A 24,433-nucleotide genomic window follows, 5' to 3' on the forward strand; every position below is an offset into this window, starting at 1 on the left:
TGATTCAACAGCAAGTCTTCAGTTTATATACAGCTCTCGAAAAAAATAAGAGACAACCTAAAATGATGAGTTTCTTTTATTTTAGCAAATTGAAAACCTCTGGAATATAATCAAGAGGAAGATGGATGATTACAAGCCATCAAACCAAACTGAACTTTTTGATTTTTGCACCAGGAGTAGCATAAAATTATCCAAAAGCAGTGTGTAAGACTGGTGAAGAACATGCCAAGATGCATGAAAACTGTGATTAAAAACTAGGATTATTCCACTAAATATTGATTTCTGAACTTTTAACTTTATGAATTTGTTTACTTTGCATTATTTGAGGCCTGAAAGTTCTGCATCTTTTTTGTTACTTCAGATATTTCTCATTTTCTGCAAATAAACGACAATATTTTTATTTGGAATTTGGGAGAAATGTTTATTTTACTCAAACCTATACCTATAAATAGCAGAATCAGAGAAACTGATTCAGATACTGAAGTGGTCTCTTAATTTTTTCCAGAGCTGTGTATATATGCAGAACCTGCATATTAGTATAAATAAGGAATTAACGTTGTTTTCTGTTTATATACTTAACACACATTCAGTAATTTTTAAAGGATAGATATTTTCTTTAAAAAAACATGTACAAGTGGGGTTGATTTTATAAGCCACTGTTAATACGATAAAAGCATTTTCTTTTACCATTTTAAGAAAAGCATCAAAACAATGCAGCGTGTGAGATAAATTAGTTACACTTTTGCACCAAAGAACCTTCTAGAATAGCTGCAACCTCAGCTATATTCAAATCGGTATTGTATTGATCCATTGAATGCATTATCCTTGGTTTGAGATGGCCTGCACATAGTAATCAGTCCCACTACAACTATAACTATAAACAGACCTGCATGCATTAGATGCAGCTGAATTAATAAATGTATTATTTCTTATCGCTGGCGTTACATTTATGGATTATATTAGTGAACATCCATCCTACCAACTAAGTTTGTAAACTGAATTCCAAACTTATAAAATGTCTTAAATTATTTTCATTGGACTACAAGAGTTTTTCATCAAACAACATGACTGCATATTAATAGATTTTTTCCTCATTCATTTTGATGTTTGTTAACTCTTCTCAAAATTCTCTGCAAAGCAGCCCCTATTATTAAACACCTGCTTCCTTACATTAATTCAGTGTTCTTGTTTTGATTGTCAGAGACTTAACCTCCAGACAGTAACTAGTTCACATACATTTTTTACATTTAATATTTATTGTTTCACAAAATTATTTTCACAACTGAGTGGAGAGCAACAGACAGCCAGAAAACTAATATAGAAGAAAAAGGAGCATAAGTGACAAAGGTTTCCGTGGGTATAATCACCTTCACTGACAAAAAGAGATAGGAGTGTCCACTTTCAATGCATAATATAAATAGTATAAATATATATCAAATATTTTTTTTCTCCAAAATTGTACATCTAAGCGGCATTTCCAGAACATATGTAAATAACTACAAGTGACAGAGGTGGTACATATATTACAATAATAGTTAGTCTGAATTTTCCTTTTAAATATTCTATAAGATGTCTAGCTAGATGGTCTATGAATTAGCTTAAAATGCATGAGCTGAAATGCTACATTTTTTGGTGTTCTGCTAGGATTGGACCAGGTAGTGTCCCATTCTGGGGTGTAACCTAACATGGCAAGTGCTCTGTGCATAATTCCCTATTTCTATAATACAGTAGTAGAAAGGGGGTTTATGGAGACTCAATCAAACAGTAATAAATACTAGTTACACATCCTGTCAAAGGTAAATTAGGTTGCATGCAGTAAAAAAAGGAATAAAGTTCTTAAAAACTTTATATATAAAAAAATATATATATACAAATATTGTTAGAATATAAAGTTATATTTTTTCCCTTTTTAGTCGGATTTATGGGTCCACTGTTCCTGAAATATTCACATTGTAAAAAAAAAAAAGGACAGCTGGAGTAAACAAAAAAAAAGCAAATTCTTGATTTTCTTGGTTCTCAGTAAACAAAAGCAGCAGAAAGTGGTTTGGCTGCTGCATGTGTTAGCATTTTGTTTCTTCTCCGACATGATGAGAGAGCCTGATGGATGTCTACATTCTCTCTCATAATGACTGTGTCTCTTTGCTGATTCTCTGCAGATGTCTGTCTGTCTGTCTGTCTGTCTGTCTTTTAGGTTTTCCTTTGTCTGTTTTAGTGTGTGTGTGTGTGTGTGTGTGTGTCTTTAGCTAGATCAGCCTGCTGCTTATGACTGCTATTAATGCCATCAGTCTGCAAGTATGTCTTGCATAACTTGGCTAGTGATTTTGCCATTTTTTTCCACTTGAGTCGAGGATGCCTTTGTATCCCCGTGGGGAGCTCACTCCACTTCTTCACTTCCTCTGCACTTCCTCTTCTCACTCCTCTCTGCTCCAGATCCCTCCCACTGAGCTGCTCACCAAATCCTTCCTTGGGAGTAGAGACAGGGTTCTGTCAGACATGATAAAAACCATGCCTTACAGAGAGAGAGAAAAAGAGAGATAGAGAGAGAGACGTCCACTGTATCCCGAGGCGGCGGGAGAGCTGTGCCTGGTGTTGCCATCTTCATTGTCAGTGAAGGATAGAAGCCAGGCTGCGGCTGCAATATGTGTTTTGTGATCAACAATGATTCAAAAGAATAGATACACCTTATTATACTGAATGTTGGATTTGCTTTTACTTTATGAAGTGAAATTCTATAATAGATTTGGATAGATTTAGATCATATAAGTTAATAGCTGTCTGAAGTAAATTGAATTTTAAAGATATTCTGTTTTCTGTCAGTTCACTACCATTCCGGTTCTGTTTTAATCCCCCCTGTTTACTCCGTCTCTAGAGAAAAGAAAACAGACTTTTCAAACAGCTGCGGCATCTATCCGCTCCGTCCCCAGTGTCCTCGGCCTGCCAACTGATAAACATGTTATTGCGTGCTCCTGGGCTTCAGCCAGATGGATTCTCCTCATCTCTCCTTTCTTGCTGTTCTGTTGGCATTCGAATGTCCTTGAAGGTACTCCTACACTCACTCCTCTTCTGTCTGTCTGTCTGTCTGTCTTCTTCCATATTATCTCCCATGGTGCCGCAGTCGTGAGAAAGCTGCAGGAGTTCGAGCTGCCCTACGTGTCCGTCACCAGCTTGCGCAATCCAGACTACCACATTGTCCTCCGTAAAAGGTAGGCCATAACTACAATGAGTGGATGAGCAGATTAAGGGTGTAATCACACTAGGCACAGTTTGATTGTATTGTGCAGTAGCACGGCTCTCCCCACTCCCCCCCTCCCTCACTGGCCTGCACTCACGCTATGTTTGAACAATCCATGCCCGAGCACACTTATGTCATTACTCACTGCTCAGTAAGCTTGCCAGTGTTGTGCCAAATTCAGCACACCTGCCATGAAAAGCACCTTCTCCTGTGAGCGCGTATGCACAGTCTCCTTGATGATGATAAAATCTATAAAGATAATAATCCACTTTAATATACTTAGAAATACGCACCAAAAGTCACAGTTATCTTAGTCACGGTTACATACAAAACATGCCCTCATGAGAATGGGTGCTTTTCCTGGTGAGAGTGCTGAATTTGGCACAGCATCGCCATGTTTGTTTACAGTAACTTTGCATCACTGGCGTTATCTTGATGGCGTCCACACTGCATGCTGCGTGCCGTGCTCGAGTCCAAGTGCTCTGGCCCACCTCATCAAGCGGGCTAGGACACAGTTTAGTGAACCACGCCCTGGCACGGTTCAGAGCGATCACACTAGTCAATCGAGCCGTGCCTTGGGAGGTAACCTTGCCCGGGCACGGCACAGATTGCCTAGTGTGAGTACACCCTAATTCACTGCTTACAAGTGGGGAAAACATCTGGTTTTCTACTCAGATCCAGTACTTATACATTATAACTTTATTTATTACCATTATTTAGTATTTCTTTAAAAAGTTTAGATGCTGACAATGGCCCATATTTATCAAACTGCACAGTGTATAAATGCAGATCTAGTTAGACAGCAGATAAATAGTGGTCTTAGATCAGTACTTTTTTTCTCTGAGATGCTTGATAATTGAGGCCCAATGTTAAAGTTTGTTGAAGCAAATGTGTGTATAAAAAGAAATTAAGTCATGTTTTTCCTATTAGTTTGCAAATGTGACATGCCAAACTCATTAAATCTAAGAAAATAATAATTAAATAATTGTGTTTACTGTTTGGTATATAATTGTGATAAATAATTGGTTGTCTGCTTGCCCAAACCTACTTCGGTAGTTCAGTTTTAGAAAATTAGATTTGTTGTGATATTTTTCAGAGGTTTTTACTCCAGTTCCTGAATCTATATTAAAAATTGTGGCCTTTCTTCTTACTTCTGCTTACACAAACTTATTAATCAGTGCAGTGAAATCACAGCTTAAATCAACTTTTTTGTTTTTTTGGGGTGGGAGTGTGTGAAAGAAACATGAACTTCATATGGACATTTGTAAGTGACAGTAAGCCAACTGTAAGCTCATGAGCCGTAGAAGATCTAAATAGAAATTGCACAATTAGATCACTTTGTTCTTTAATTTGAATCCCAAACAGCTAAATAACGTGATGATGTTCATATTTGCTATTCTAAAAGTAAATCTCTGTTGCAGAGATATCTATTTGGCACTGCTTTTCAAAGCAATTCATTTTTAGGTTGTTTTCTGTAGTTTGTTTCTCTGGTCCAAATCAGTTGATTTTGTTTACATGGAGCGTTTCCCCCCTCTGTTTTGTTTGTTTTTACACAGGCACAAACCTAAATGCACCAAATTATGTCCCAACAACCCATCAGCAACAACAGCAGCGGCAGCAGATATGATGTTTTTTCACAGCTGCAGTAATTATTTGGCTAATATCAGGTTTTTGCTGCACCTGAACAGCCATTTAGCTCAAAACTGCGGAGTATATTTGATTGATGGGTCAAGACTGGATCAAATTCTCACTGCAAACTAACTACTATACACTTAGAAATAACAAGACAAGTTCCAAGCCTACAACAGCAGATAGTTTTTGGAATGTTGTACTGTAAATATTGTGTTGAAACATTAAAAAAGTTCAAAGTTACAAAGTTTTTGCTTGGATAACTATTATTTTCCACCCATAATATTTAATTATTCCCTATGATTAATTGAGAGTGGTAATCAAACAATGAGCTTCTCGTTGTTCCCTATTACCCTCTATGAATCTGTGAATGTAGGTATAACAGAAGAGTGGAATCTACATTTGCGAGGAGTATGTATAAAAAATAAAATAATAAATAACTAAAACAATACTGTGGCATTTACCTATTTGTTAAGAATTTAAGGCCACTGCATGAGTTTACTTGGCTGCATCATTCTTCTAAGCATCTAAGCATTTGAATCCAAAGAAGCTACAGATTTAGAGTTTGGGGAGTTTGAGGCAGCAGGACTTAAATATTCTTTCTGAAGCTTAAAACTGTATCAGCTGTATCAGAAGGTCTTGGTTCTTTTGAGATGTAACTAAAGGTCTAAAAAGCATTTTCTTCCCCTCGCTCCAAATATCCATTCGTGTTCAGTTGATAAATATTGATATTAGCTTAATAATTGATACTCTGCCATGTTGTGTGTTTTGGCATGCTTGATTCACGTTGTGAAATACTTGAGCTGAAACATTTCCTCTCTTGATTTCACAATGTTCTCCCTCCTTCTCTATCCTTACACAAATACACACACACACACACACACACACACACATTCCCTTCCTCTACACTCCACACACTCCTAAAAGAGGCACAGCCGACGACTGCATGTGGACTTTCCTCCTGTCTGACCCTGTTGAAGAGCCCCAGTCCTCCTGACCTACTTTTCCACAGAGTGCAGAAAGCATGATTTCAGCCAGTAGTAATACTGGAGGGAGGGGGTTCAGGAATGGAGTATAGGTTATGCAGCTTATGGTGTTGGTGTGAAGAAAAAGAGACTTATCTAAAACTTTCTCACAGAGAATTGGCAACAAATTAACATTTGCGCTGTCAAAAACACGTTAGAAGAACAGTTATCCTCCTGGAAAGTCTAGCTCAAGAGTGGCCAGGCTGGTCTTTATTGGTAGAAATGGTTGAGAAGCTGGTCATACAGGCAAACATTTAATGTGCTGGTGTATAACCAGCTTTTGACCAGCCTAGTGTGTGTTACAATTGATTTTGGTCATGTTTGTCTATGCCAGTCCTGCTGGTCCTGTTGGTTGACCAGCATAGTCCTGTTGGTCATTTGGGTTGACCAGCTGGGTTTAGTTTTGTCCTGCTAGTCCTGTAAATTGACCAACTTGGTCCTGCTGGTTGAACAGGTTGGTCCTGTTGATAATGTTGGTTGACCAGCTTTGTCCTGTTGGTCCTGTTGGTTGATCAGTTTGGCCATTTTAGTCATTTGGGTCGACCAGCTTGGTTTAGTGTGGTCCTGCTCGTCCTGAAAATTGACCAGCTTGGTTCTGCTGGTCCTGCAGGGCAACCAACTTGGTCCTGCTGGTAATGATGGTCATACCAGCATGGTTTTTGTTGGTCATGCTTGTCTATGCCAGTCCTGCTGGTCCTGTTGGTTGACCAGCTTGGTCCTGTTGGTCATTCGGGTCGACCAGCTTGGTTTAGTTTTGTCCTTCTAGTCCTGTAAGTTGACCAGCTTGGTCCTGCTGGTTGACTAGGTTGGTCCTGTTGGTAATGTTGGTTGACCAGCTCGGTCCTGCTGGTTGACCAGTTTGGTTTAGTGTGGTCCTGCTTGTCCTGTACATTGACCAGCTGGGTTGTGCTGGTCCTGTTGATAATGTTTGTTGACCAGCTTGGTCATGTTGGTCCTGTTGTTTAGACTGGTTGTCTAGCTTTTTTGGTTTTAACATCATACCTTTCTGGAAATATGCTTTTCTTTTAGTTTTTCCTCATGATCTCAGTGTTTATAAAAGTACCAGATTTGAACACAAATAAGGTTTGTATTTTAATGAGAGTAAGTATACACAGGGCCTGATGATGCATATTGCACACTGTTGTGATAAATTAAAGTAAAGGTTCAATAAAATGCATCAGGCTTGTTACTGTGTTTTCGTCTGATGACTTGAAGGTTGTATTTCAAGGTCATAAAAGGTCATATTTTTGCAGGTATTACTGCACAGTAGAAAAGTGCACCACTATTCTGCAGTGAGGCATGTTTTTCTGACTGTCTTTTGAGGTTAGCAGTCATGGAATGTAACTAAACTAGTTTGGTTTATTTTCTGATTCTGTTACAGCTATTGGGACTCGGCATATGACCGTGATGTAATGGAAAACAGAGTGGGCCTTAACTTGTTATATGCTCAGGTAAGCCAATTTATCTTAAAGATTTGGTTACAGATTTATAGCTCATAGTTATAAAAGAAAGCTTGCACATTTACGCTTTGCTGAGGTAATTTATGAATAGAGTAGCACAGCTAAGGTAATTTCTTAATTAACGAAGCACTGTTGAGGTCAATTTGTTATGCCTGGTTGGTTTGCTTGGACTTTAAAATGCCAGGATATTAAAATATATTAGTGGTAAAAAAAGAGAGATAAATGTAAAGAAGGTTAAGAGAAACTTTTTAATATTCAGTATTTATCCTTTGGCCAAATGGTTGGGTTTCAGACAAAAATAAAAATGTGGATCTCGGTTGATTTTTAAAAAAAAGTTATTTATTAACAGCTACATGCAAAGTATATTTTTCTCTGTATTTAAACCCATCCATTAAGGGAAAAAACACAATCACTGCTGATTACATATAATTTAGAAGGTAGACCAGTCTCAGCACTGCAGTAGGAGCAGCATATTAATATGTCCTGCTGCTATGAGTGCATTAGACACAGCTGAGATGTGTCCGGCATCCTCTGACCTTTCATTATTGGTCAGTTTCTGGTTCTACTGAACCTCCTTTAACTGGATATTGTTGTTTAAAGGACTATCCCTACCCCAGCATTAATAGTAAACTGTTTAAAACTCTGACCCTCACTGTTCTGCCTGATAAAAACACACCGCTAACACGTTGGTAGATCTCTATATTTTTATGGGTCCACTACATCAGGTCAGTGATGGTCATATGGAGGTCCCTTCCCATTGTTGGACAGGGAAGAGAGTGGCTGATAAAATTACCGTATGCATCAACAGATGGGTCACAGTCAGGAACTGTGGCTCATATACAAAGAACACTCTTATTTATAGCTGTATCATATAAAATAATGAGTAAGTTTTATACAGAAAGCATATTTGTTGTAAGCTTGTATATAACAACAATAATAAAACTGCCTCAAAGATCTGCAGCTATTAGGGGATATATAAGCTCTGTGGTTGTGTGTCTGTTCAGATAGTGGTGTAAGGTTTGCACTAAATGAGGTAACGCTTTTCTTCTCTCCTCAGACTGTGTCTGACATTGAGCGGGGCTGGATACTCGTGAACAAAGACCAGCACAGACAGCTGAAATCCCTGCAGGAGAAGGGCTCAAAGAAAGAGGTGAGTGTGAACCTCCTGAGGCCCGACGCTTCTGAACTCCCATGTGTGTGTGCAGCCTGCAAGCACACACTGTTTCACTACAGCTGCAGTCTGTATTATATTTTGAACGGGCATCAGCAGCAAACGGCATGAATTCTTTTCCTAATACCAGTATTACAGATCCCAGCCCAATTCAGTTTACATTTCTGTTAAGTTTCTGTCTTTTATTAGGCTGTTTTTATTTTTGTCTTCAACTAGAGCTACTAGGGCTTGGTTTTTGGCACATCTTGCCGAAATAAGATGCACCCAATATAGGCGTTAGGATTCATTGTATCACAGAATATTGTGATATTGTAAGTATGGTGATTTATATTGTGATTGAAGCCAAATTAAAGAAAATTCACATAGAATAACAAAAATCTAAATAAAAAGTTTACTTTTAGTCCAATCAGAACAGGTGGATCTCATGACAGAGTACAAATTATTTTTGGTGGTCAGAGCTTATGCACAGTAGTAAATAAACCATTGTCTGATATTATTTTTTAATAAATAAACTATACTCTTCCTAAAAATAAATACAGTATTGCACAAAATGTTGTGTTTCTTTTTTCTATAATATATATAACGAATATAATATATCGATATTTATTCTCTCAAGTTTTTTCTCCTGAGTACATAAGAGAGAAGATAAATAATAAAAGGAAAAGAAGCCCAATGCAAAAATTTGAGAATCGTAAAATATTTATAAATATAAGCTATAGTAAATATAAACATTCCAGTAGATTTTATTTGCTTAGCTAATAACAGTACATTATTTCTATATGGTCACTATGCTTTTGACTTAATTTCTCCACTTAAGACAACACTATATAAAAGTTCTTACTTCTATGTAAAACATTGTCATTTGCTATAATGAAAAATCATATATAAATACAAACACACTAACACTAATTTAAAAATTAATACATTATTGTATCCATGTTTTTTACTGCAGTTCATCAGGTTGGCCCAAACCCTGAAGTATTTTGGTTATATCAAGTTTGATCCCTGCGTCACGGATTTCCCCGAAAAGGGGTGTCACGTCATTGTCAGTGCCGGCAACAACGAACTCAACTTTCACGTCAAACTGCCCAACAACCAGATGAAGGAGGGCAGCTTTAAAGTTACACGTATGAGGTGCTGGCGGGTCACGTCTTCGGTAAGTGTCTCGAGTTCTGTGTGTTCTCAATATGATATGATAATGTACGATAAGTCCAAAAACATTTTGTGTGTTTGTAAACATTTATTTTAAGGAGTGATCCCCAAGGCAGGAAAGGCCTAAATATATAAATAACTATATTTATAAGAGCAGAAATATTGAAATAAATAATCAAATTAGCAGGTAGATATATAGTTCCTCTCTTCATGAGGCTAAAGCTAGCTTTTTATTTGCTAGCCTCCTACTGTGATTCTTCATTATACCAAAAACTTTACGAAAATAAGGAAAAATCAAAAATAGTTTTTCTACAGCATGTTTTTTTTGTTTTTTTTTTGCGAAAAGATACTGTTTGTTGGCTGCGAATGCTGATTGACTAGAATTCTGTACAAGCGTATAACCATTTACCCGATTTGAGGATTGCCAATTCAAATGCCATCAGCAGCTGGAGTCCGAGATAATCTTTGGGTTGGTAGATGGCGCTCTTTCCCACTCTAGCAAAGATGATGTTGGTTGGCACAGCCGTCAGTTAGCAGATGTATTAGAGCTGGGTTGCTGGGCTTTCCTAACGCTGACTACCCTGGCATCTGCAGCAGTTACAAAAGAGGTGGAGTCTCACTTGACGTGTGGGAAGAAGCAGTAGGGATGTTCCCTATTGTGCAAAGGTTTTAGGCACTTGTGGGAATTTCAGTAAAGAAAAAGCTTCTTATCTGTAAAGTAAGTGTTTATTTGCTCAGTAAAACACTAGTATTACAATAAATACAAACAGCAATTTTACAAAAAGCAGAGCTTTTACAGCCCTGTTTTTTCTGAAAACATTTCCTAATCTCTCATCATCTCAGTTTAATAGTGTTATTTATAGTTCTCATCATATCAACAGCTAGTTTGGTAAATTTGGTAAATCAGGTGAGCTGCTGACGGAACTGAACATATACACATGTTGGCTGAGGAGCATCCAGGAGAAATCTGAAAATAAATTTGTTCTTCAGCTCGGCTTCCAGGATATAACATACTTAGTTAAAAATGAGATTTGAATTTACATCTGTTCAAATCATGACACAGATCTTATTACAGGTAAAAACACTCATCTTGCTGAGAAAAATTTATCAGTGCAATTTGCTTTGGTGCATAAAACTTTTGCACAGTACTGTAATACTCTTCAGTCTCCTAGTCTTTGTGACATAACTTGTGATGGGAAGTCCTAATGAGTGGGTGATTGTCCTTCCAAATTGGGGAGAAAATGTGATAAAATGTCAAATAAAATTATATAAAATAATTCCTTTTTGGCAGACAGAAGGTACCTAAAACATATTTTGTCATTTTTTTTCTTTATTTTATTACACTTTCTTTACTGACGCTTTCTTTATTTTTTTTCTCCTTTCCTCTAAGTTTGTTAAAATGAGTTTGACATGTTTGACTGAGCTTTATTTAAACGTGTGATTCAAGCTCAAAACCATATTTAATAATATTTGCAGTGCTTTTAACGAGATGAGGAGAAAAACATTGCAGAAGTAGACAAAATATCTTGGGAGTGACTCAAAGCTGCTGGGCTGCTTCCTGCTATTTCCTTCAACAGTTTTCTGTAGTCATAGCAAGTGTGTGACTGTGTCTTTAGGCACCTCCGGTGTAAATATTTATGTTCTGAAAACAGAGCTGCAGTGACGAAAGCTCCTGCCACACTTGGCGTGGGCCAACTGTTACTGGCTAAAGAATCTCATTAAGAAGAGTGCGCTCACACAGTCATCTAGCAGCCATCAGTGCCAGCCGCCCATCCGTCTTCTACTTGGCTTCCGTCCATGTGCTTTCAGAAAGGCGCTGACAGTTGTGCTGTTTTCATCAGAACGCCCCTGCCTCTCTCGTCTGCTGTAGTCACAGGATATTAGCACTGCACTGTGAAATAGCATTTCTCATCGTGAGATGTAGACTCCCTTACATTTGGGCAAATTAAAGATTAGTTTGGAAGCATTGGAATCTGGATGGTGCTTGGGACCAAGTAAGCAAAATTTAAATTTTGCTTACTTGAACTCTAGTTCATGTGTTTACAGGCTTCCTGTGGGTCCTTAAAAAGTCTTAAAATATAATCTTGATATTTAAGGTCTTAAATTAACTGTAAATTTGCTGTAGGTATAACATTTTAAGATGGTGCGTTTAATGCTAGTGGGAAAACACATACTAACATTAGCAGAGTGTTACTGGGGAGAGAACCAAGGTTAGCAGAGAGCTAGCTAACATTAGCTGTGAACTAGCTAACATTACTGGGGAGAGAACTAAGGTTAGCAGAGAGCTAGCTAACATTAGCGGAAAACTAGCTAACGTTACTGGGGAGAAACAAAGGATAGTGTAGAGCTAGCTAACATACTAACATTAACAGGAAGTTAGCTACATTACTGGGGAGAAAACTAAGGTTTACAGGGGAGCTAGCTTTATATTAGCGTTGAGCTAACTAACATGCTAACATGTTCTGCATCATAATGGAACAAAATTGAAAAAAAAAAAATTAAAAACAAATTGAATACAAAAATTATTTCCACTTAAGAAGTTGACTAAATTTTGGGCCTTAAATTATATTTATTGAGGTCATAAAAAGGTCTTAAAAAGCATTAAATTTGACATTTAAAATAGAGCAAGAACCCTGGTTTAATACACTGTATACAGTATAGTATATATAGTCTGGTTAATTTTGGTTTTACACTGCAGTTTAGAGAGCAGTAGGGATTGGAATCTGTAGGCCTATAATTGGTCTAAAAATCTAAACTATCTAAAAGAAAGTGGACTGGGACCACCTCTCTTGGTCGGACCAAATTCTGGTTCACTGTACATTTTATTCTTGATATGTTTAGTTTAGACCAAACTCCAAAAGTCTGTAGTAGATTGTAGCTTTACTATAAGTTTTATTATTATTTGTTTTTTTTTTTATATATATATTGTGCTATCGGTGATATGAGACCACATCATAAGAGCTGCAATAACATAGTGCATGAGGGCTGCAGACTGTGATCACCTGACATAATTGGGACGGAGGCAGAGTGAGGTAGACTTGTCTGAGAAAATTGTGTGCAGCCAAGTCACATGGATAAAAAGCTTTAGAGTTTAAACTAATTTAGATCTTAATTTATTAAGTTTTACATTAATATTGGGATATTTACTAGTGTTATCACATTGCATTTTTTGTCCATATAGAAGTTTCAACACCTTAAATATAGTTTTTCATTATTTTATGCATTTTAGATTAATACTAATGTAATTCAAACTATGAAGAAAAAATGTGCAGTAATTAAGTAAAAAGACTAAAGAATGTTCAATAAAACAGTATATGTTTTATATTTTAGATTTCTCATAGTAGCACCTCTTGATTAGAGGAAAGCTTTGCACATTTTGGCTGGATTGTTTTTTCAGTCAGCTATATGAGGAATGGCTTTCAGTTAACAGCTGTGCTGAACTTGTTAAGAGTTATTTACTTGAATTTCCTGTCTCTTGTTTGAGAGCATCAGTAGTAAAGTTGTGAAGAGGTAGAGTTGGTATACAGTGAATAGCTCTATTTCAGCAGTGTTATAATACATATTGTGGCATGAAGTACTCAACTAAGTAAAGAAAATAATACTTTGAGAAATGAAGGTCAGTCAATTAGAGAAAAAAAAAACAGAAACAAAAAAGTATCCTCAGGTGCAGTTGCAAAGACTATCAAATATGTTATGATGAAACTGGCACTCATCAGGACTACTCTAGGAAAGGAAGACAAAGAGTTCATTTTTACCAGTCTCAAAAACCACAAGTTAACAGCGCCCCAGATAAGAGCACCTAAATGCTTCACAGAGTATTTTGGTTTGTTTAACACTTTTAAAGTTACTACATGATTCCTTATGTGTTTCTTCATAGTCTAGATGACTTCAGTATTAATTTACACATTAAATGAGAAATTGTGTCCAGACTTTTGACTGATACTGTGTATTGCATTCCTAGTCCAGAGCAAACAAGGTTAGACTACAGAAGCTCTCTTATAGTCTCTTATAGTCCGCATCCGTTATTCCTGTATTTGCAAAATGGATATAGAGACACTGCGTTTTCTACTGAGTCACATTCATCAGCACAGGGGGGGTCTTGTCCCTGTTCCAGCATGCAGCAGCTTTAACTGAGGCAAGGCCACTGCAGCTTTTTAAAAGAGCAAAGTTGAGTTGCTAATGAGCTCCAGAGAGGTATTAGAGATTGTCTGATATAAATCTCTTACTGAGTTTCTGAAGCTTTATAAAATCAGAGAGGGGGGGTGCGATCAGAGGCGCTGTGTTTTTGTGCTGCTGAACGCAGCGCTAATGAGACCTCAGCGTGGACACTGTTGGAGATAATGAGGAAGATGACATTAGAGATACAATTAATATTTGGGAACTAATTGGAGTTTGATGATATTCATGATGTGAGTGACTGTTACAGTGACTGAAGAAATGATCATGATGCAAATAAACATGATGATGATGATGATGATGATGATTATGATGATGATGATTTATTATTATGTGTTGATTTTCTTTTCTTTCTTTCTTTTTTTTTGCAGCAAGTGCCAGTGGCCAATGGCACCGCTAACCCCTGCAGTTCCAGCAAGTGTGAGGTCAAACTGGAACTAGCCTTTGAGTATCTGATGAGTAAAGACCGTCTGCAGTGGGTCACCATCACCAGTCCACAGGTCGGTACAGCACTAATTTGTCATAATTCGATTAATTAGATAATTGGGGAAGTAAATACAAATTATTCACACTCTGGTCCTGGAGGGACGAATTCTTGCCCAGTTTTGTGTTTTCACTGCTAAATATGGCTGCAATGTTGTCGACTCCAAATGTTCATTGTTGAATAAACGGTAATTCACTGGGGTCTGCTGACTCCCCAGCATGTCAAATTTAATGTATTCCGATGTTTGTGTTAATATCTTTACAGTAATCAATGTTCTGGACATTTGAAGGACATTTTAATCCCATGTTTAACTATTTCTGTAATTTTGAAGCAAACGCAGAGAAAATTAGAAACGGAAGCAGAGACTAAGGAAATGGCGGAAATAATTATTGACTAATCGACTAATCAGAAAAATAATCGACAAATTAGTCGACTTCGAAAATAATCATTAGTTGCAGCCCTTTGCTGAAAGAAACCTGATTATAAAACTCTTGACTTAAATGCAGGAACACCAGCTTCAGTAAGAGTGCTGAAGTAAGTAAATCTGCAAACTGTGCTGGGCTCTCATCCTCTGTTTTCCTGTTCTATGGCATTTATTCAAAGATGTAAAAAAAAACTATAGCGCTGGCTGAGTGTGTTTTAAACTGTTGTGGCTGATATTTCCAGGCCATCATGATGAGCATTTGTCTCCAGTCGATGGTAGATGAACTAATGGTGAAGAAGTCTGGAGGAAGCATTAAAAAGGTCAGGTTTTTTTATCCACCTGCAAAATGTCTCCTGAAATCTTTCTGTTTGTATTTTAGTATTTTAGGGCCCTAGGAAATGTTTTTTTTTTTTTTGGCAAATTCCATACTATCTGCCTTTGGTTTTTAATCTTTTTTTGTTAAATTTCAGTTAATTTCAGTTTTTAATAGTACTGTCAGGCGATGCAAAATAATTTGAATAATCACTGCCTCTATGATTAATTTATTCAAATAAACCGCATTTAATCACCTTCATCATCTAAGTTTTAAACCGTACAGTTAAATTGAAATTTATCTGAGGAGCAAATGAATGAATAAATAAATAACTGGTTTAGACTTAAAAGCTCCCTGTAATAATCATCAGTCAGTAACAGATGCTGTAAATGCTGTAAATTTCGGTAATTTTTATAGCTGCACCTTTAGTCACCTAGTAATTTCATTTTAAGATGTTTTTCACATTAAAAGCTGATGTGAACTTTAATACCCTGCTTAAAATGCTTAAAAAATTGACAATTTTTTAATAAAATATATATATATAATAAAATAGTCCAAATAAAATAACTTTTCCAATTTTGTGTGTTCTGTGTTTATATCAGATTTTTTATTTATTTATTTTATTCCTTAATTCTGTGATTCTTTGTTCATTGCAGAAATCCTAGGACCCTGCTAGTATTTATGCTTACTTTGTTTGCTTTATTTGAACATTCAGTTGATGTTCTCTTTTATTATCCGTATTTTTAAACATATCTTTTTATCGGCAAGTCTGTATGGCTCTTTTCATGGCGTGGATGCAATAAAATTTTAGTAAACTGGATCCAAAACCACATTTTGAGGTGGTTTGAAATGTGATTACAATCAGATTTTTACAGATTTCAGCATCATCTCTTGTGTCATTCATGATGTGACGAGCAACGACCTCATCAAATCCTGTGTGACGAAAACGTGTGTAGTAAACTTAGTTACTAATGCAAATGTTGTACCACAACAACCTTTGCATGTACGTCTATGATGTCTCGACATGCAAATCTGATCTGATCACATGCAAAAAAAACATTGCAGACGGTCGCGCCCAACAGGTCTGTTTTAGATACAAATCCCATTTTGCCTTCATTTGTCTGAACACAGCCTATTAATCTGAAGCCTGGGTGTCTTTAGGATTCTCTGCACAGCTCTCTCTGTGTGTACAGCAGGGATTTCATGCTCTCTCTCTCTGTGTTGATTTGCCTTGGAGCCTGACACCAAGCAAACAGTTCTGTATTTATCCAGAGACTCTGCTTTTTTAATGCTCTGTTGTGATTGGAGAGGACACTCCATCTTGAGCTCAGTTGCACAAGCATGTGGAGCTGATTCTCTACAGCCTCTGAGACTCTAATACTAATGCGTGTGTGTGTGTGTGTGCTCAGCAGATGCAGAAGAAGCGTCTCAACGGTTCCATCCATCGATCGGACAGTCAGCAAGCTGTGAAGTCTCCGCCGTTACTGGTGAGGAACAAACTTTGCTTAATTAAGACAGTGTGTTTGGCTTTGAAAATAGCTGAGTGGTTTTAAATGGTTGTTTTTGAATATCTACAGGACTCTCCTGATCCCAGCAAAGAACAAGTCGTCAAACTCTCGGTGAGTTTTTCATTTCACGTGAAACACCATGACTAGCGCTTCTAAGTTTAGGCTGCAGTCATAGTAAGTTAGGCACTAAGTAGGACTGACCTATGAAAAGCCCCTGTTTAAGATAAGAGCCTGTTGGTAATAGGGCTGCTACTAATGATTATTAGTACCGTATTTTTCGGACTATAAGGCGCACTTAAAAACTTTTAATTTTCACAAAAATTGACAGTGCGTCTTATAATACGGTGCGCCTTTTGTATGGATTTTACTCGTCAGGTTGTAAGGAGCAGTAAACACACACTCCGTGCAGCGTTATACAGAGTTTCAGTGCTATACAGAGTCCAGAGCCGTGCAGCTCCGAGGCTGAGCAGCAATAGCATTAGCTAGATGCTAACCGCTAAGCTAGCTAGCTTATTCACTGAGATCAGTATTATCTAAATTTTACTCGTCAGGTTGTAAGGAGCAGTAAACACACACTCCGTGCAGCGTTATACAGAGTTTCAGTGCTATACAGAGTCCAGAGCCGTGCAGCTCCGAGGCTGGAGCAGCAAATAGCATTAGCTAGCTTATACACTGTTCAGAGATCAGTATTATCTAAATTTTACCCGTCAGGTGTAAGGAGCAGTAAACACACACTCCGTGCAGAGCAGCAATAGCATTAGCTAGATGCTAACCGCTTAGCTAGCTAGCTTTTTCACTGTTCAGAGATCTGTATTTTCTAAATTTAGCACTTTTAATACTGCTGGAGCAGTATTATTAGAGTTAGATGCTAATCGCTAAGCGTTCACCGTTCAGAGGTGAGTTATCGGCCTGTAAGTCTGTGCTGCTTTGCCTGGCTAGCATTAGCTAGATGCTAAGCGCTAACTCTCTCAGAGGTGAGTTTTATCAGCCTGTAATCTGCTTGTTTACCGTGTTAAAACAAGCTACGGGGGACGAATCGCTAGCTAATATCTCACTGTCTTACCAGAACACGCAGGATTACTCGGTGTAACGCTGTCGTTTAAGTTTGGGTTAACTTTACTAGTTTAGGTGACTAGCTAGCGTGCTAGCGGATAGCTATGCTAACGCTGGTGCAGCAAGCCTTAGTGGACATCTGGAAATCTAAGCTTACTGTAAATAAACTGAAGCACGTTACTCACCCAAATAAACAGTTTTCAGGAGAGGAATCTGTGTAGATTAATATCCAGCACTCGTTTGACTTTGAAATAGCTAGATTTGTATACTGAGACGCTCCACCGGCAAGCGACCACCCCCGGTGGGGGAAGGGAAACATGGCGCCACCCCTGTTCACTTTGATATAGGCACCCTTTCTAGTGTCACTTAACGCGCCTTATAATGCGATGCGCCCTATGTATGGAAAAATAGCAGAAAATAGGCGTTCTTTGATAGTGCGTCTTATAATACGGTGCGCCTTATAGTCCGAAAAATACGGTAGTCATTGATTAATGATAAGTCATGATTATTTTTTCCCCATGCCCTTCATTTGTATTTCCTACTGTTCAGGCTCCCGAACCAATGCCTACTTTACTGCACATTGACTGACTGTTAAACATTTAGGGCCCAAGACCAATTGTGCAGTACACTTTGTTTTTTTATACAAAGTATATCATAGGAAACATTTGCGCAGGCTTTTCAGGAGATTCTAGGATACTTGTATGTCTCTAGTGTACTTACTATGTCTATATACAGTACAGGCCAAACGTTTGGACACACCCTCTCTTTTTTTTTAAAATATGTTTTCTTTATTTTCATGAGTTTACATTGTAGATTCTCACTAAAGGCATCAAAATTAGGAATAACTCATGCAGCTTTTCCATCAGCTGCCGATGCTCAGACGGAGCACAATTGGCCCTGCTCCCTCTGGGTGGGTAGATGGCGCTCTCTCCCCACATAACTAAAGGGTGATGTCTGCAGCACAGGGCGTCTGTGAGCTGATGTACCGGAACCGCATGTGTTATTCTTCACCCTCCTGGTGTGCTGGGGCATTACTAGTGATAGGGGGAATCCTAATGAGTGGGTTGAGTCATTGGCCGTGCATATTGGGAGAAAATGGGAAAAATTTGAATGAACACGTGCAGTTTTGTACTTAACAAAAAAAGGGGAAAACATGTTTTATATTCTAGTTTCTTCAAAATAGCCACTCTTTGCTCTGATTACTGCTTTGCACACACTCTTGGCATCATTCTCTCAATGAGCTTCATCTAGAGGTGTTCACCTGAAATGGTTTTCCAGCAGTCTTGAAGGAAGGAGTTCCCAGAGGTGTTTATTAGCACTTGTTGCCCCTTTGTTTTCCTCACACTGTGGTCCAGCTCAGCCCAAACCATCTGGATTGGGTTCAGGTCCGGTGACTGTGGAGGACAGCTCATTTTTTGTTAAGTACAAAAAAACTCCACGTGTGTTCATTCATAGTTTTGATGCCTTCAGTGAGAATCTACAATACAAATAGTCATGAAAATAAAGAAAACACATTGAAAAAGAGAAGCTGTGTCCAAACTTTTGGCCTGTACTGTACTGTGTATATATGTGTGTGTATATATATATATATATATATATATATATATATATATATATATATATATATATATATATATATATATATATATATAGTTACTATAACATCATTTTAATGGAGTGGACAGAATACAGTATTTCGCTAACTCTTAGCCACTTAACTCTTAGGTTTCTCTCTCTTTCTCTATCACACATTAACAACGCATTGACAGTTAAATTCTGCATAAACATTGTGCTGATCTACAGTACTCAGCCTGCGGCCTCATGCCTACGACCCCGACACAGCAGTGACAATATTACACATTATAGCTTGAACCTCGAGTGTATTGTTGCTTAAATATTTCCCCTTAGTTAAGTGAAACATCTGAGGGACTTTATGCAACACGCTTAAGTGATTTCATTGGTTAAGATAATTTTTTTCTAAAGGTTTATGCATAGTAAAGTATGCAAAGAGAAACAGAACAACTACAGTCTGTAATTACAGAACTATAAAGTACTCCTGTAAGCACAGTGGAGCTGAAAACATTATGCTTGATCAGTGTATGGCTCCAGTAATGTTTTCTCGATTCTTTCTCTTTGTAATAAGCTCAAGTTGTTGAACTTGAAGTTGTTTTTTATGATTTTTTTTTCTTCTTCTGTATATTAGACCAAGCTGAGTTCGGTCTCTCTGAGGGGGATCAGTGCTTCCAACTCGGCTAATGATCTCAGCGGCAACGAGTTCCATGGAAACTACGCCTTTGAAGGGATTGGAGATGATGACCTGTGATGCTCCTCTTAGACTGAACCACAGGAGAGCTGAGCCAAGCCAAGCCTAGTTTTGAGGAGAGGGGCACAATGCGCTTCTGCAAGATTCCAACCCCACTGAGCACTCTATTGCCCTACTCTAAGGTCTACTACAGCATCGCTACAATAGTCCAAAGCACACATGCACACATCGGGCCTGAATGATTTTGGGGAATAGATTAAAAACATTCCGTTCTTTTAGATTTTCTCATTTTGCGAAAAGTGTATAGAACATTATTCAAAAATGTGCCCAAACAAACTATATCCAAAGGGAGCTAACAGTCAGTTGAGCAACAGAAAGAAAGTAGGTGTTTTGAAGGAAAATAAGGCATGAAGATGCTAGCTAGGGCTGCACAATATGGACTTAATTATTTTTTTGCAGTTACTGTAATAGGTCTTCCAATATGCTGAAAACACTGTAAACCCTTAATAAATTTAAAGTGGTAATTGGCCTGTCGTTGTCATTTTAAGAGACTTTGATGCCACTGATATAATGCTAATGCTAAACACAACAATGCAATTACACATAACATTGAAAGATTAATAAATGAGTTAAGACTATTCATACATTGCAATTGGATTATTAAAATGCTTAAATATACTAAATAAATAAAAAGGAAATAAAATAAAATGGACTGTTTTAAACATAGTTAACATACCATGTTGTTCACTTTAATGGGCTCTTCTCATTAAAGCCCTGTCTGAACTGGATTAGTTACTCAGGGGGGATGTCTGTGAAAAATATTTCTACTCATTGATAAAACTCTTTCTTCTGGACTGCAATTTAAAAATTTAAAAAACGGGAGCACTAGTGAGTTTTTTTGGCTTTCTTGGTCACATGACCTCGTTCAGTAGCTCCTCCATTTCCACTCGCTGTTGTGTTTACATGGATTTCCATGGGAACACGCACCCAAAGTGGAATTACGGTGTGTAGGAGTGGACAAATAGCTATTTTATTAAACGTGAGGAGACGAAACTCAGAGATGTCGATCCAGACAGTTATAAAATTACTGGGGGACCACATAGTTCAGTGAAGGACGTCTGAGAAAAAAACATGCATGGTTGTTCCGGACGTGAATAAATTCACAGAGGAATAAAAGAAAAAATTACCACAAGACCCCCACAAACTAATCCTGTCCGGAAGGGGCTTTTGTAAAAACAATATCTATGCTAATTTCCAACCCAAAATATTAGATTTTTTAAATCATATGAATGCCTCAATTCATGGAATCCCCAAAAAGGACATTGGTCATGGGATTGATTGTTCAGTATGCTCCCAGTGCACAAAAAACAGCTATAGGTTTGATGCTCATTTCCATATTGTGCACTGCACACTTCTGCAGTATCAATAATGCAAATCTAATGCTAATGATTGACAATGTGATGATACATTGTGCAGCCCTAATCCTTGCCACAAATCATGCATAATAAATTGACCAATTTGACCATCTGTGACACAAATACTGTACTTCTGTTCAGTTAAAAACAAATCTTTAAGCATTCCTGTTGCTTTATTTAGTTGATTTGCATCTAGTGATTGCATCCAGGACAGAGACGTATTTATTGGCTGTGATGAAGGTTGCTGCTGACGTTAACCTCCAGCACTAAGTAGTACTTTTTCTTATTAGAGACTCAATGCTGTGCTTTCTCATCCTGTTTCTGTGTTACCAAATGGCTCGGCATTACATGAAGTTCAGACCTCCTTATCTCAAGCTGATGACTGCAATGATAGCTTATTGTAGTTTGGAGAACACAGATCAGTGCGAAATGTGCCAACATTAGCAGATTCGAACTGTAAAACTGTAAAACGTAGCCTAAACGTTAACTCGAAACAGAGGTCTTAATGGCCATGGCTCTTATAACTGCAGTTACCAGTATGCTGTAAAAGTAGGAGAAGCAAAACCAGGGAAAAGTTCAGGGGAAACTGCTGCCTTCAGTACGTGCAGTGTGCCAATTCTTGCCATTTTTTCTTTTCTTTTTTTTTTTTTTTTTCCTGTTCTGTTTGTCTTTTGTCTTGTCGTTAATGCTCGGAGTTCTCAATGCCTTCAGAACATTTTGTTATCACATCAGGATCATCACTATCATCTGTGTATTGATCAGAAGTCTTGATACAGGTTCTAGATTAATGGAGACCTGCTCATCCTACATAGATCATGCTTCATTAATTCAGTCACAGTAATAGAGTGGCCTGCTTTTTCCTGTTTGCCTTACAGTTACTCAGCCGCCTTACATTTTAGGATCAGCTTGTCTAGCAGTTTGAATCACACAGCCAGCGTTTGGAAGCCATTGGCTCAGAGCCGTGTCAGTGTTGGGGTCCTAGCCAGTGGAAGCTCTGGACAGAAATCTTGCAGAATTTACTGGAGTTTTGTTGGTGGTTTGGCAGAACTGCTTGCACATGTTAAACCCATGGTTTTGCACAGTATTAGGGAGGACAGATGGCATGATTTGATATTTATTGATATCTTAACATCTTAACCATGGAGAACACATTCTCAAACATGTAGAAGTGGTTTGGGTGTCATTTGATCATTTTTTCCTGTTTTCTTTTTTTGTTTGTTTTGTTTGTTCGTTTGTTTTTTCTTTACTTTCCCCAACCAATATTTTGTGAAAGGTTTCTCATAAATGCCAAAATTATAGTTTACTAAAGCATTTTGCACAAAAATACATTTAAAATCATGTTATTGTCACTTTTATAAATGTACATGCAATTAAAAAAAAGTATTCTGAGCATTTTACTAATATGTATTATCATTAGTGTATTATAATCATATACAGTAGATCAAATATATAATCTAAGCTGTGTAAAAAAGAAACTAGCATTTATCACTGTTTACAAAATTGTAGAAAATTGTGAGTAGAAATTGAAAGAAAAAAATGTTTACAAATTCAATATCTGAATTTTCATTGATTTATGTCTTTTACTCACCATGCCTTTATTTTTTGGAGAACATCATGCTTTTTTTAATATCCATTTTGTATTTTATCAAATACATTGTGGCAATCATGTACTGGGACTGTGTGAAAACGGTGCTTGGAAAATGGCTACATTTGATATCTCATGCTAGCAGATGTGTCCATGTCAATCCGAGCAAAATGGCCATTGTTTTTCTTTCGTTGAATGGCCTTCATTCCAGAGACACGGTCTTCAGTGTGATTCCTACTTATCCAGAGACTGTAAACAGAATCCTGATTGGGTTTATATTCCTGGAAAACCTGTCTGGCTGGATGTGGTGGAAGAAGAGTGTGTTATTGTTCTGGTCAACAGGTGGCTGATGGTTTCATTTATGTCTGTATTATTATATGATTGTCGACTTCACTATGCCCACCAGCTTATCTAGAAATGATGTGCTTTTATCTTCATCACCATGTTAAATTTATGAACAACGAATCAAAGCTGCACAATGCTGAGTCCTGGATTTCAATAAATTTAGGTGCCAAATAATGTGACTCTAGATTTATTTATTTATTTTTTGTGTGTGTTGGGGAAATTGCAATTGTGATGTGATGCATGATAGACATGATTGAAGGCGGGTCTGCTTTTTGATTTGGTATGTTTTCTTTTTTCCTATGTTTTTTCTGCTGGTAAGGTTATTGTAAAATCATTAGGAGGATGATTGATTAGCTCCATCTAGCTCCAGCACAGAGTCACTGCTAAACACAGAAATCTGACCATGCTGCTATAGTTACTGTAGTGAAAAACCTTTCCATTTTTAGCTTTGCATGGGATGAGGGGGGAAATTTCACCTTTTTAATAAATAGATAAAGGATGTGTTTTTTTTTTATTAAAAATCTAACAAAATTCAAACAATGCTTTTTAAAATAATCAAAAAGTGAAAAATGTCATAACAGGAGATGCTAGATTTTCTTACAACAGCGTCTTATACACTCAGCATTAAAACTTAATACTGTCAGAAGGCATTAACTACATTGGTGTGTAGTCGTACAAGACTGTCATGAAGCGACTCAAAATAAGTGGGTTATCTTCAGTGACAAGTCCCGCTTTTGTCCTGGTGGAGATGACCAATGAATCTGTATGTGGAGGCACTGTTATGTGGAACAGTGGTTTGTCACCATGGTTTGCACGTCCAGAAGTGTGGTGCAGTTCCGTACAATGCCAGCTCACCTTTGGCCTACAATACAGGTCAACATTATGTCAGTCAGGCCCATCACCAGTGTATCAGGCCCTGCGACCTACCCTACCTTTTCTGAACACACAATCTGTCATAAGAAGTGCTTGCTGTGAAGACTATGTCTTTGCCTATACTCTGGTCTTGAAGATACTATGCCATGGCCTGCCGCATCACCAGACCTAGCCCCAGTTTAAAAGGTGTAGGATGCTCTTAGGCCCAATCCCATTTCACCCCTTGGCCCTACCACTTAGAGTACCACCAGAGTTGCCAGGTTCGCTGTTCTCCTGACAAATTGAGCTTGTTTGAAAATTCAGGGGCGGTGGGGTGCGTATTTTT

At 37.6% G+C, this 24,433-nt stretch overlaps 1 protein-coding gene across 2 annotated transcripts in view; it reads left to right on the forward strand.

Moving 5' to 3' along the window:
* The window catches only part of snx17 (sorting nexin 17), a 46,970-nt gene extending 23,561 nt beyond the window's left edge, over positions 1-23,409 (forward strand). The window contains exons 7-15 of one of the 2 annotated variants that reach the window (XM_022663793.2): positions 3,116-3,203; positions 7,268-7,337; positions 8,404-8,496; positions 9,470-9,673; positions 14,217-14,345; positions 14,996-15,073; positions 16,476-16,553; positions 16,644-16,685; positions 19,831-23,409. In XM_022663793.2, the coding sequence (XP_022519514.1) occupies positions 3,116-3,203; positions 7,268-7,337; positions 8,404-8,496; positions 9,470-9,673; positions 14,217-14,345; positions 14,996-15,073; positions 16,476-16,553; positions 16,644-16,685; positions 19,831-19,950 (902 nt within the window). In that variant the 3' untranslated portion in view covers positions 19,951-23,409. The remainder of the gene's footprint in view (positions 1-3,115; positions 3,204-7,267; positions 7,338-8,403; positions 8,497-9,469; positions 9,674-14,216; positions 14,346-14,995; positions 15,074-16,475; positions 16,554-16,643; positions 16,686-19,830) is intronic. The other variant, XM_022663798.2, reaches the window with a different exon arrangement.
* The last annotated feature ends 1,024 nt before the right edge of the window (positions 23,410-24,433 follow it).

The sequence above is a fragment of the Astyanax mexicanus genome, chromosome 1 (genome assembly GCF_023375975.1).
Source record: "Astyanax mexicanus isolate ESR-SI-001 chromosome 1, AstMex3_surface, whole genome shotgun sequence".
Taxonomy (NCBI): Eukaryota; Metazoa; Chordata; class Actinopteri; order Characiformes; family Acestrorhamphidae; genus Astyanax; species Astyanax mexicanus.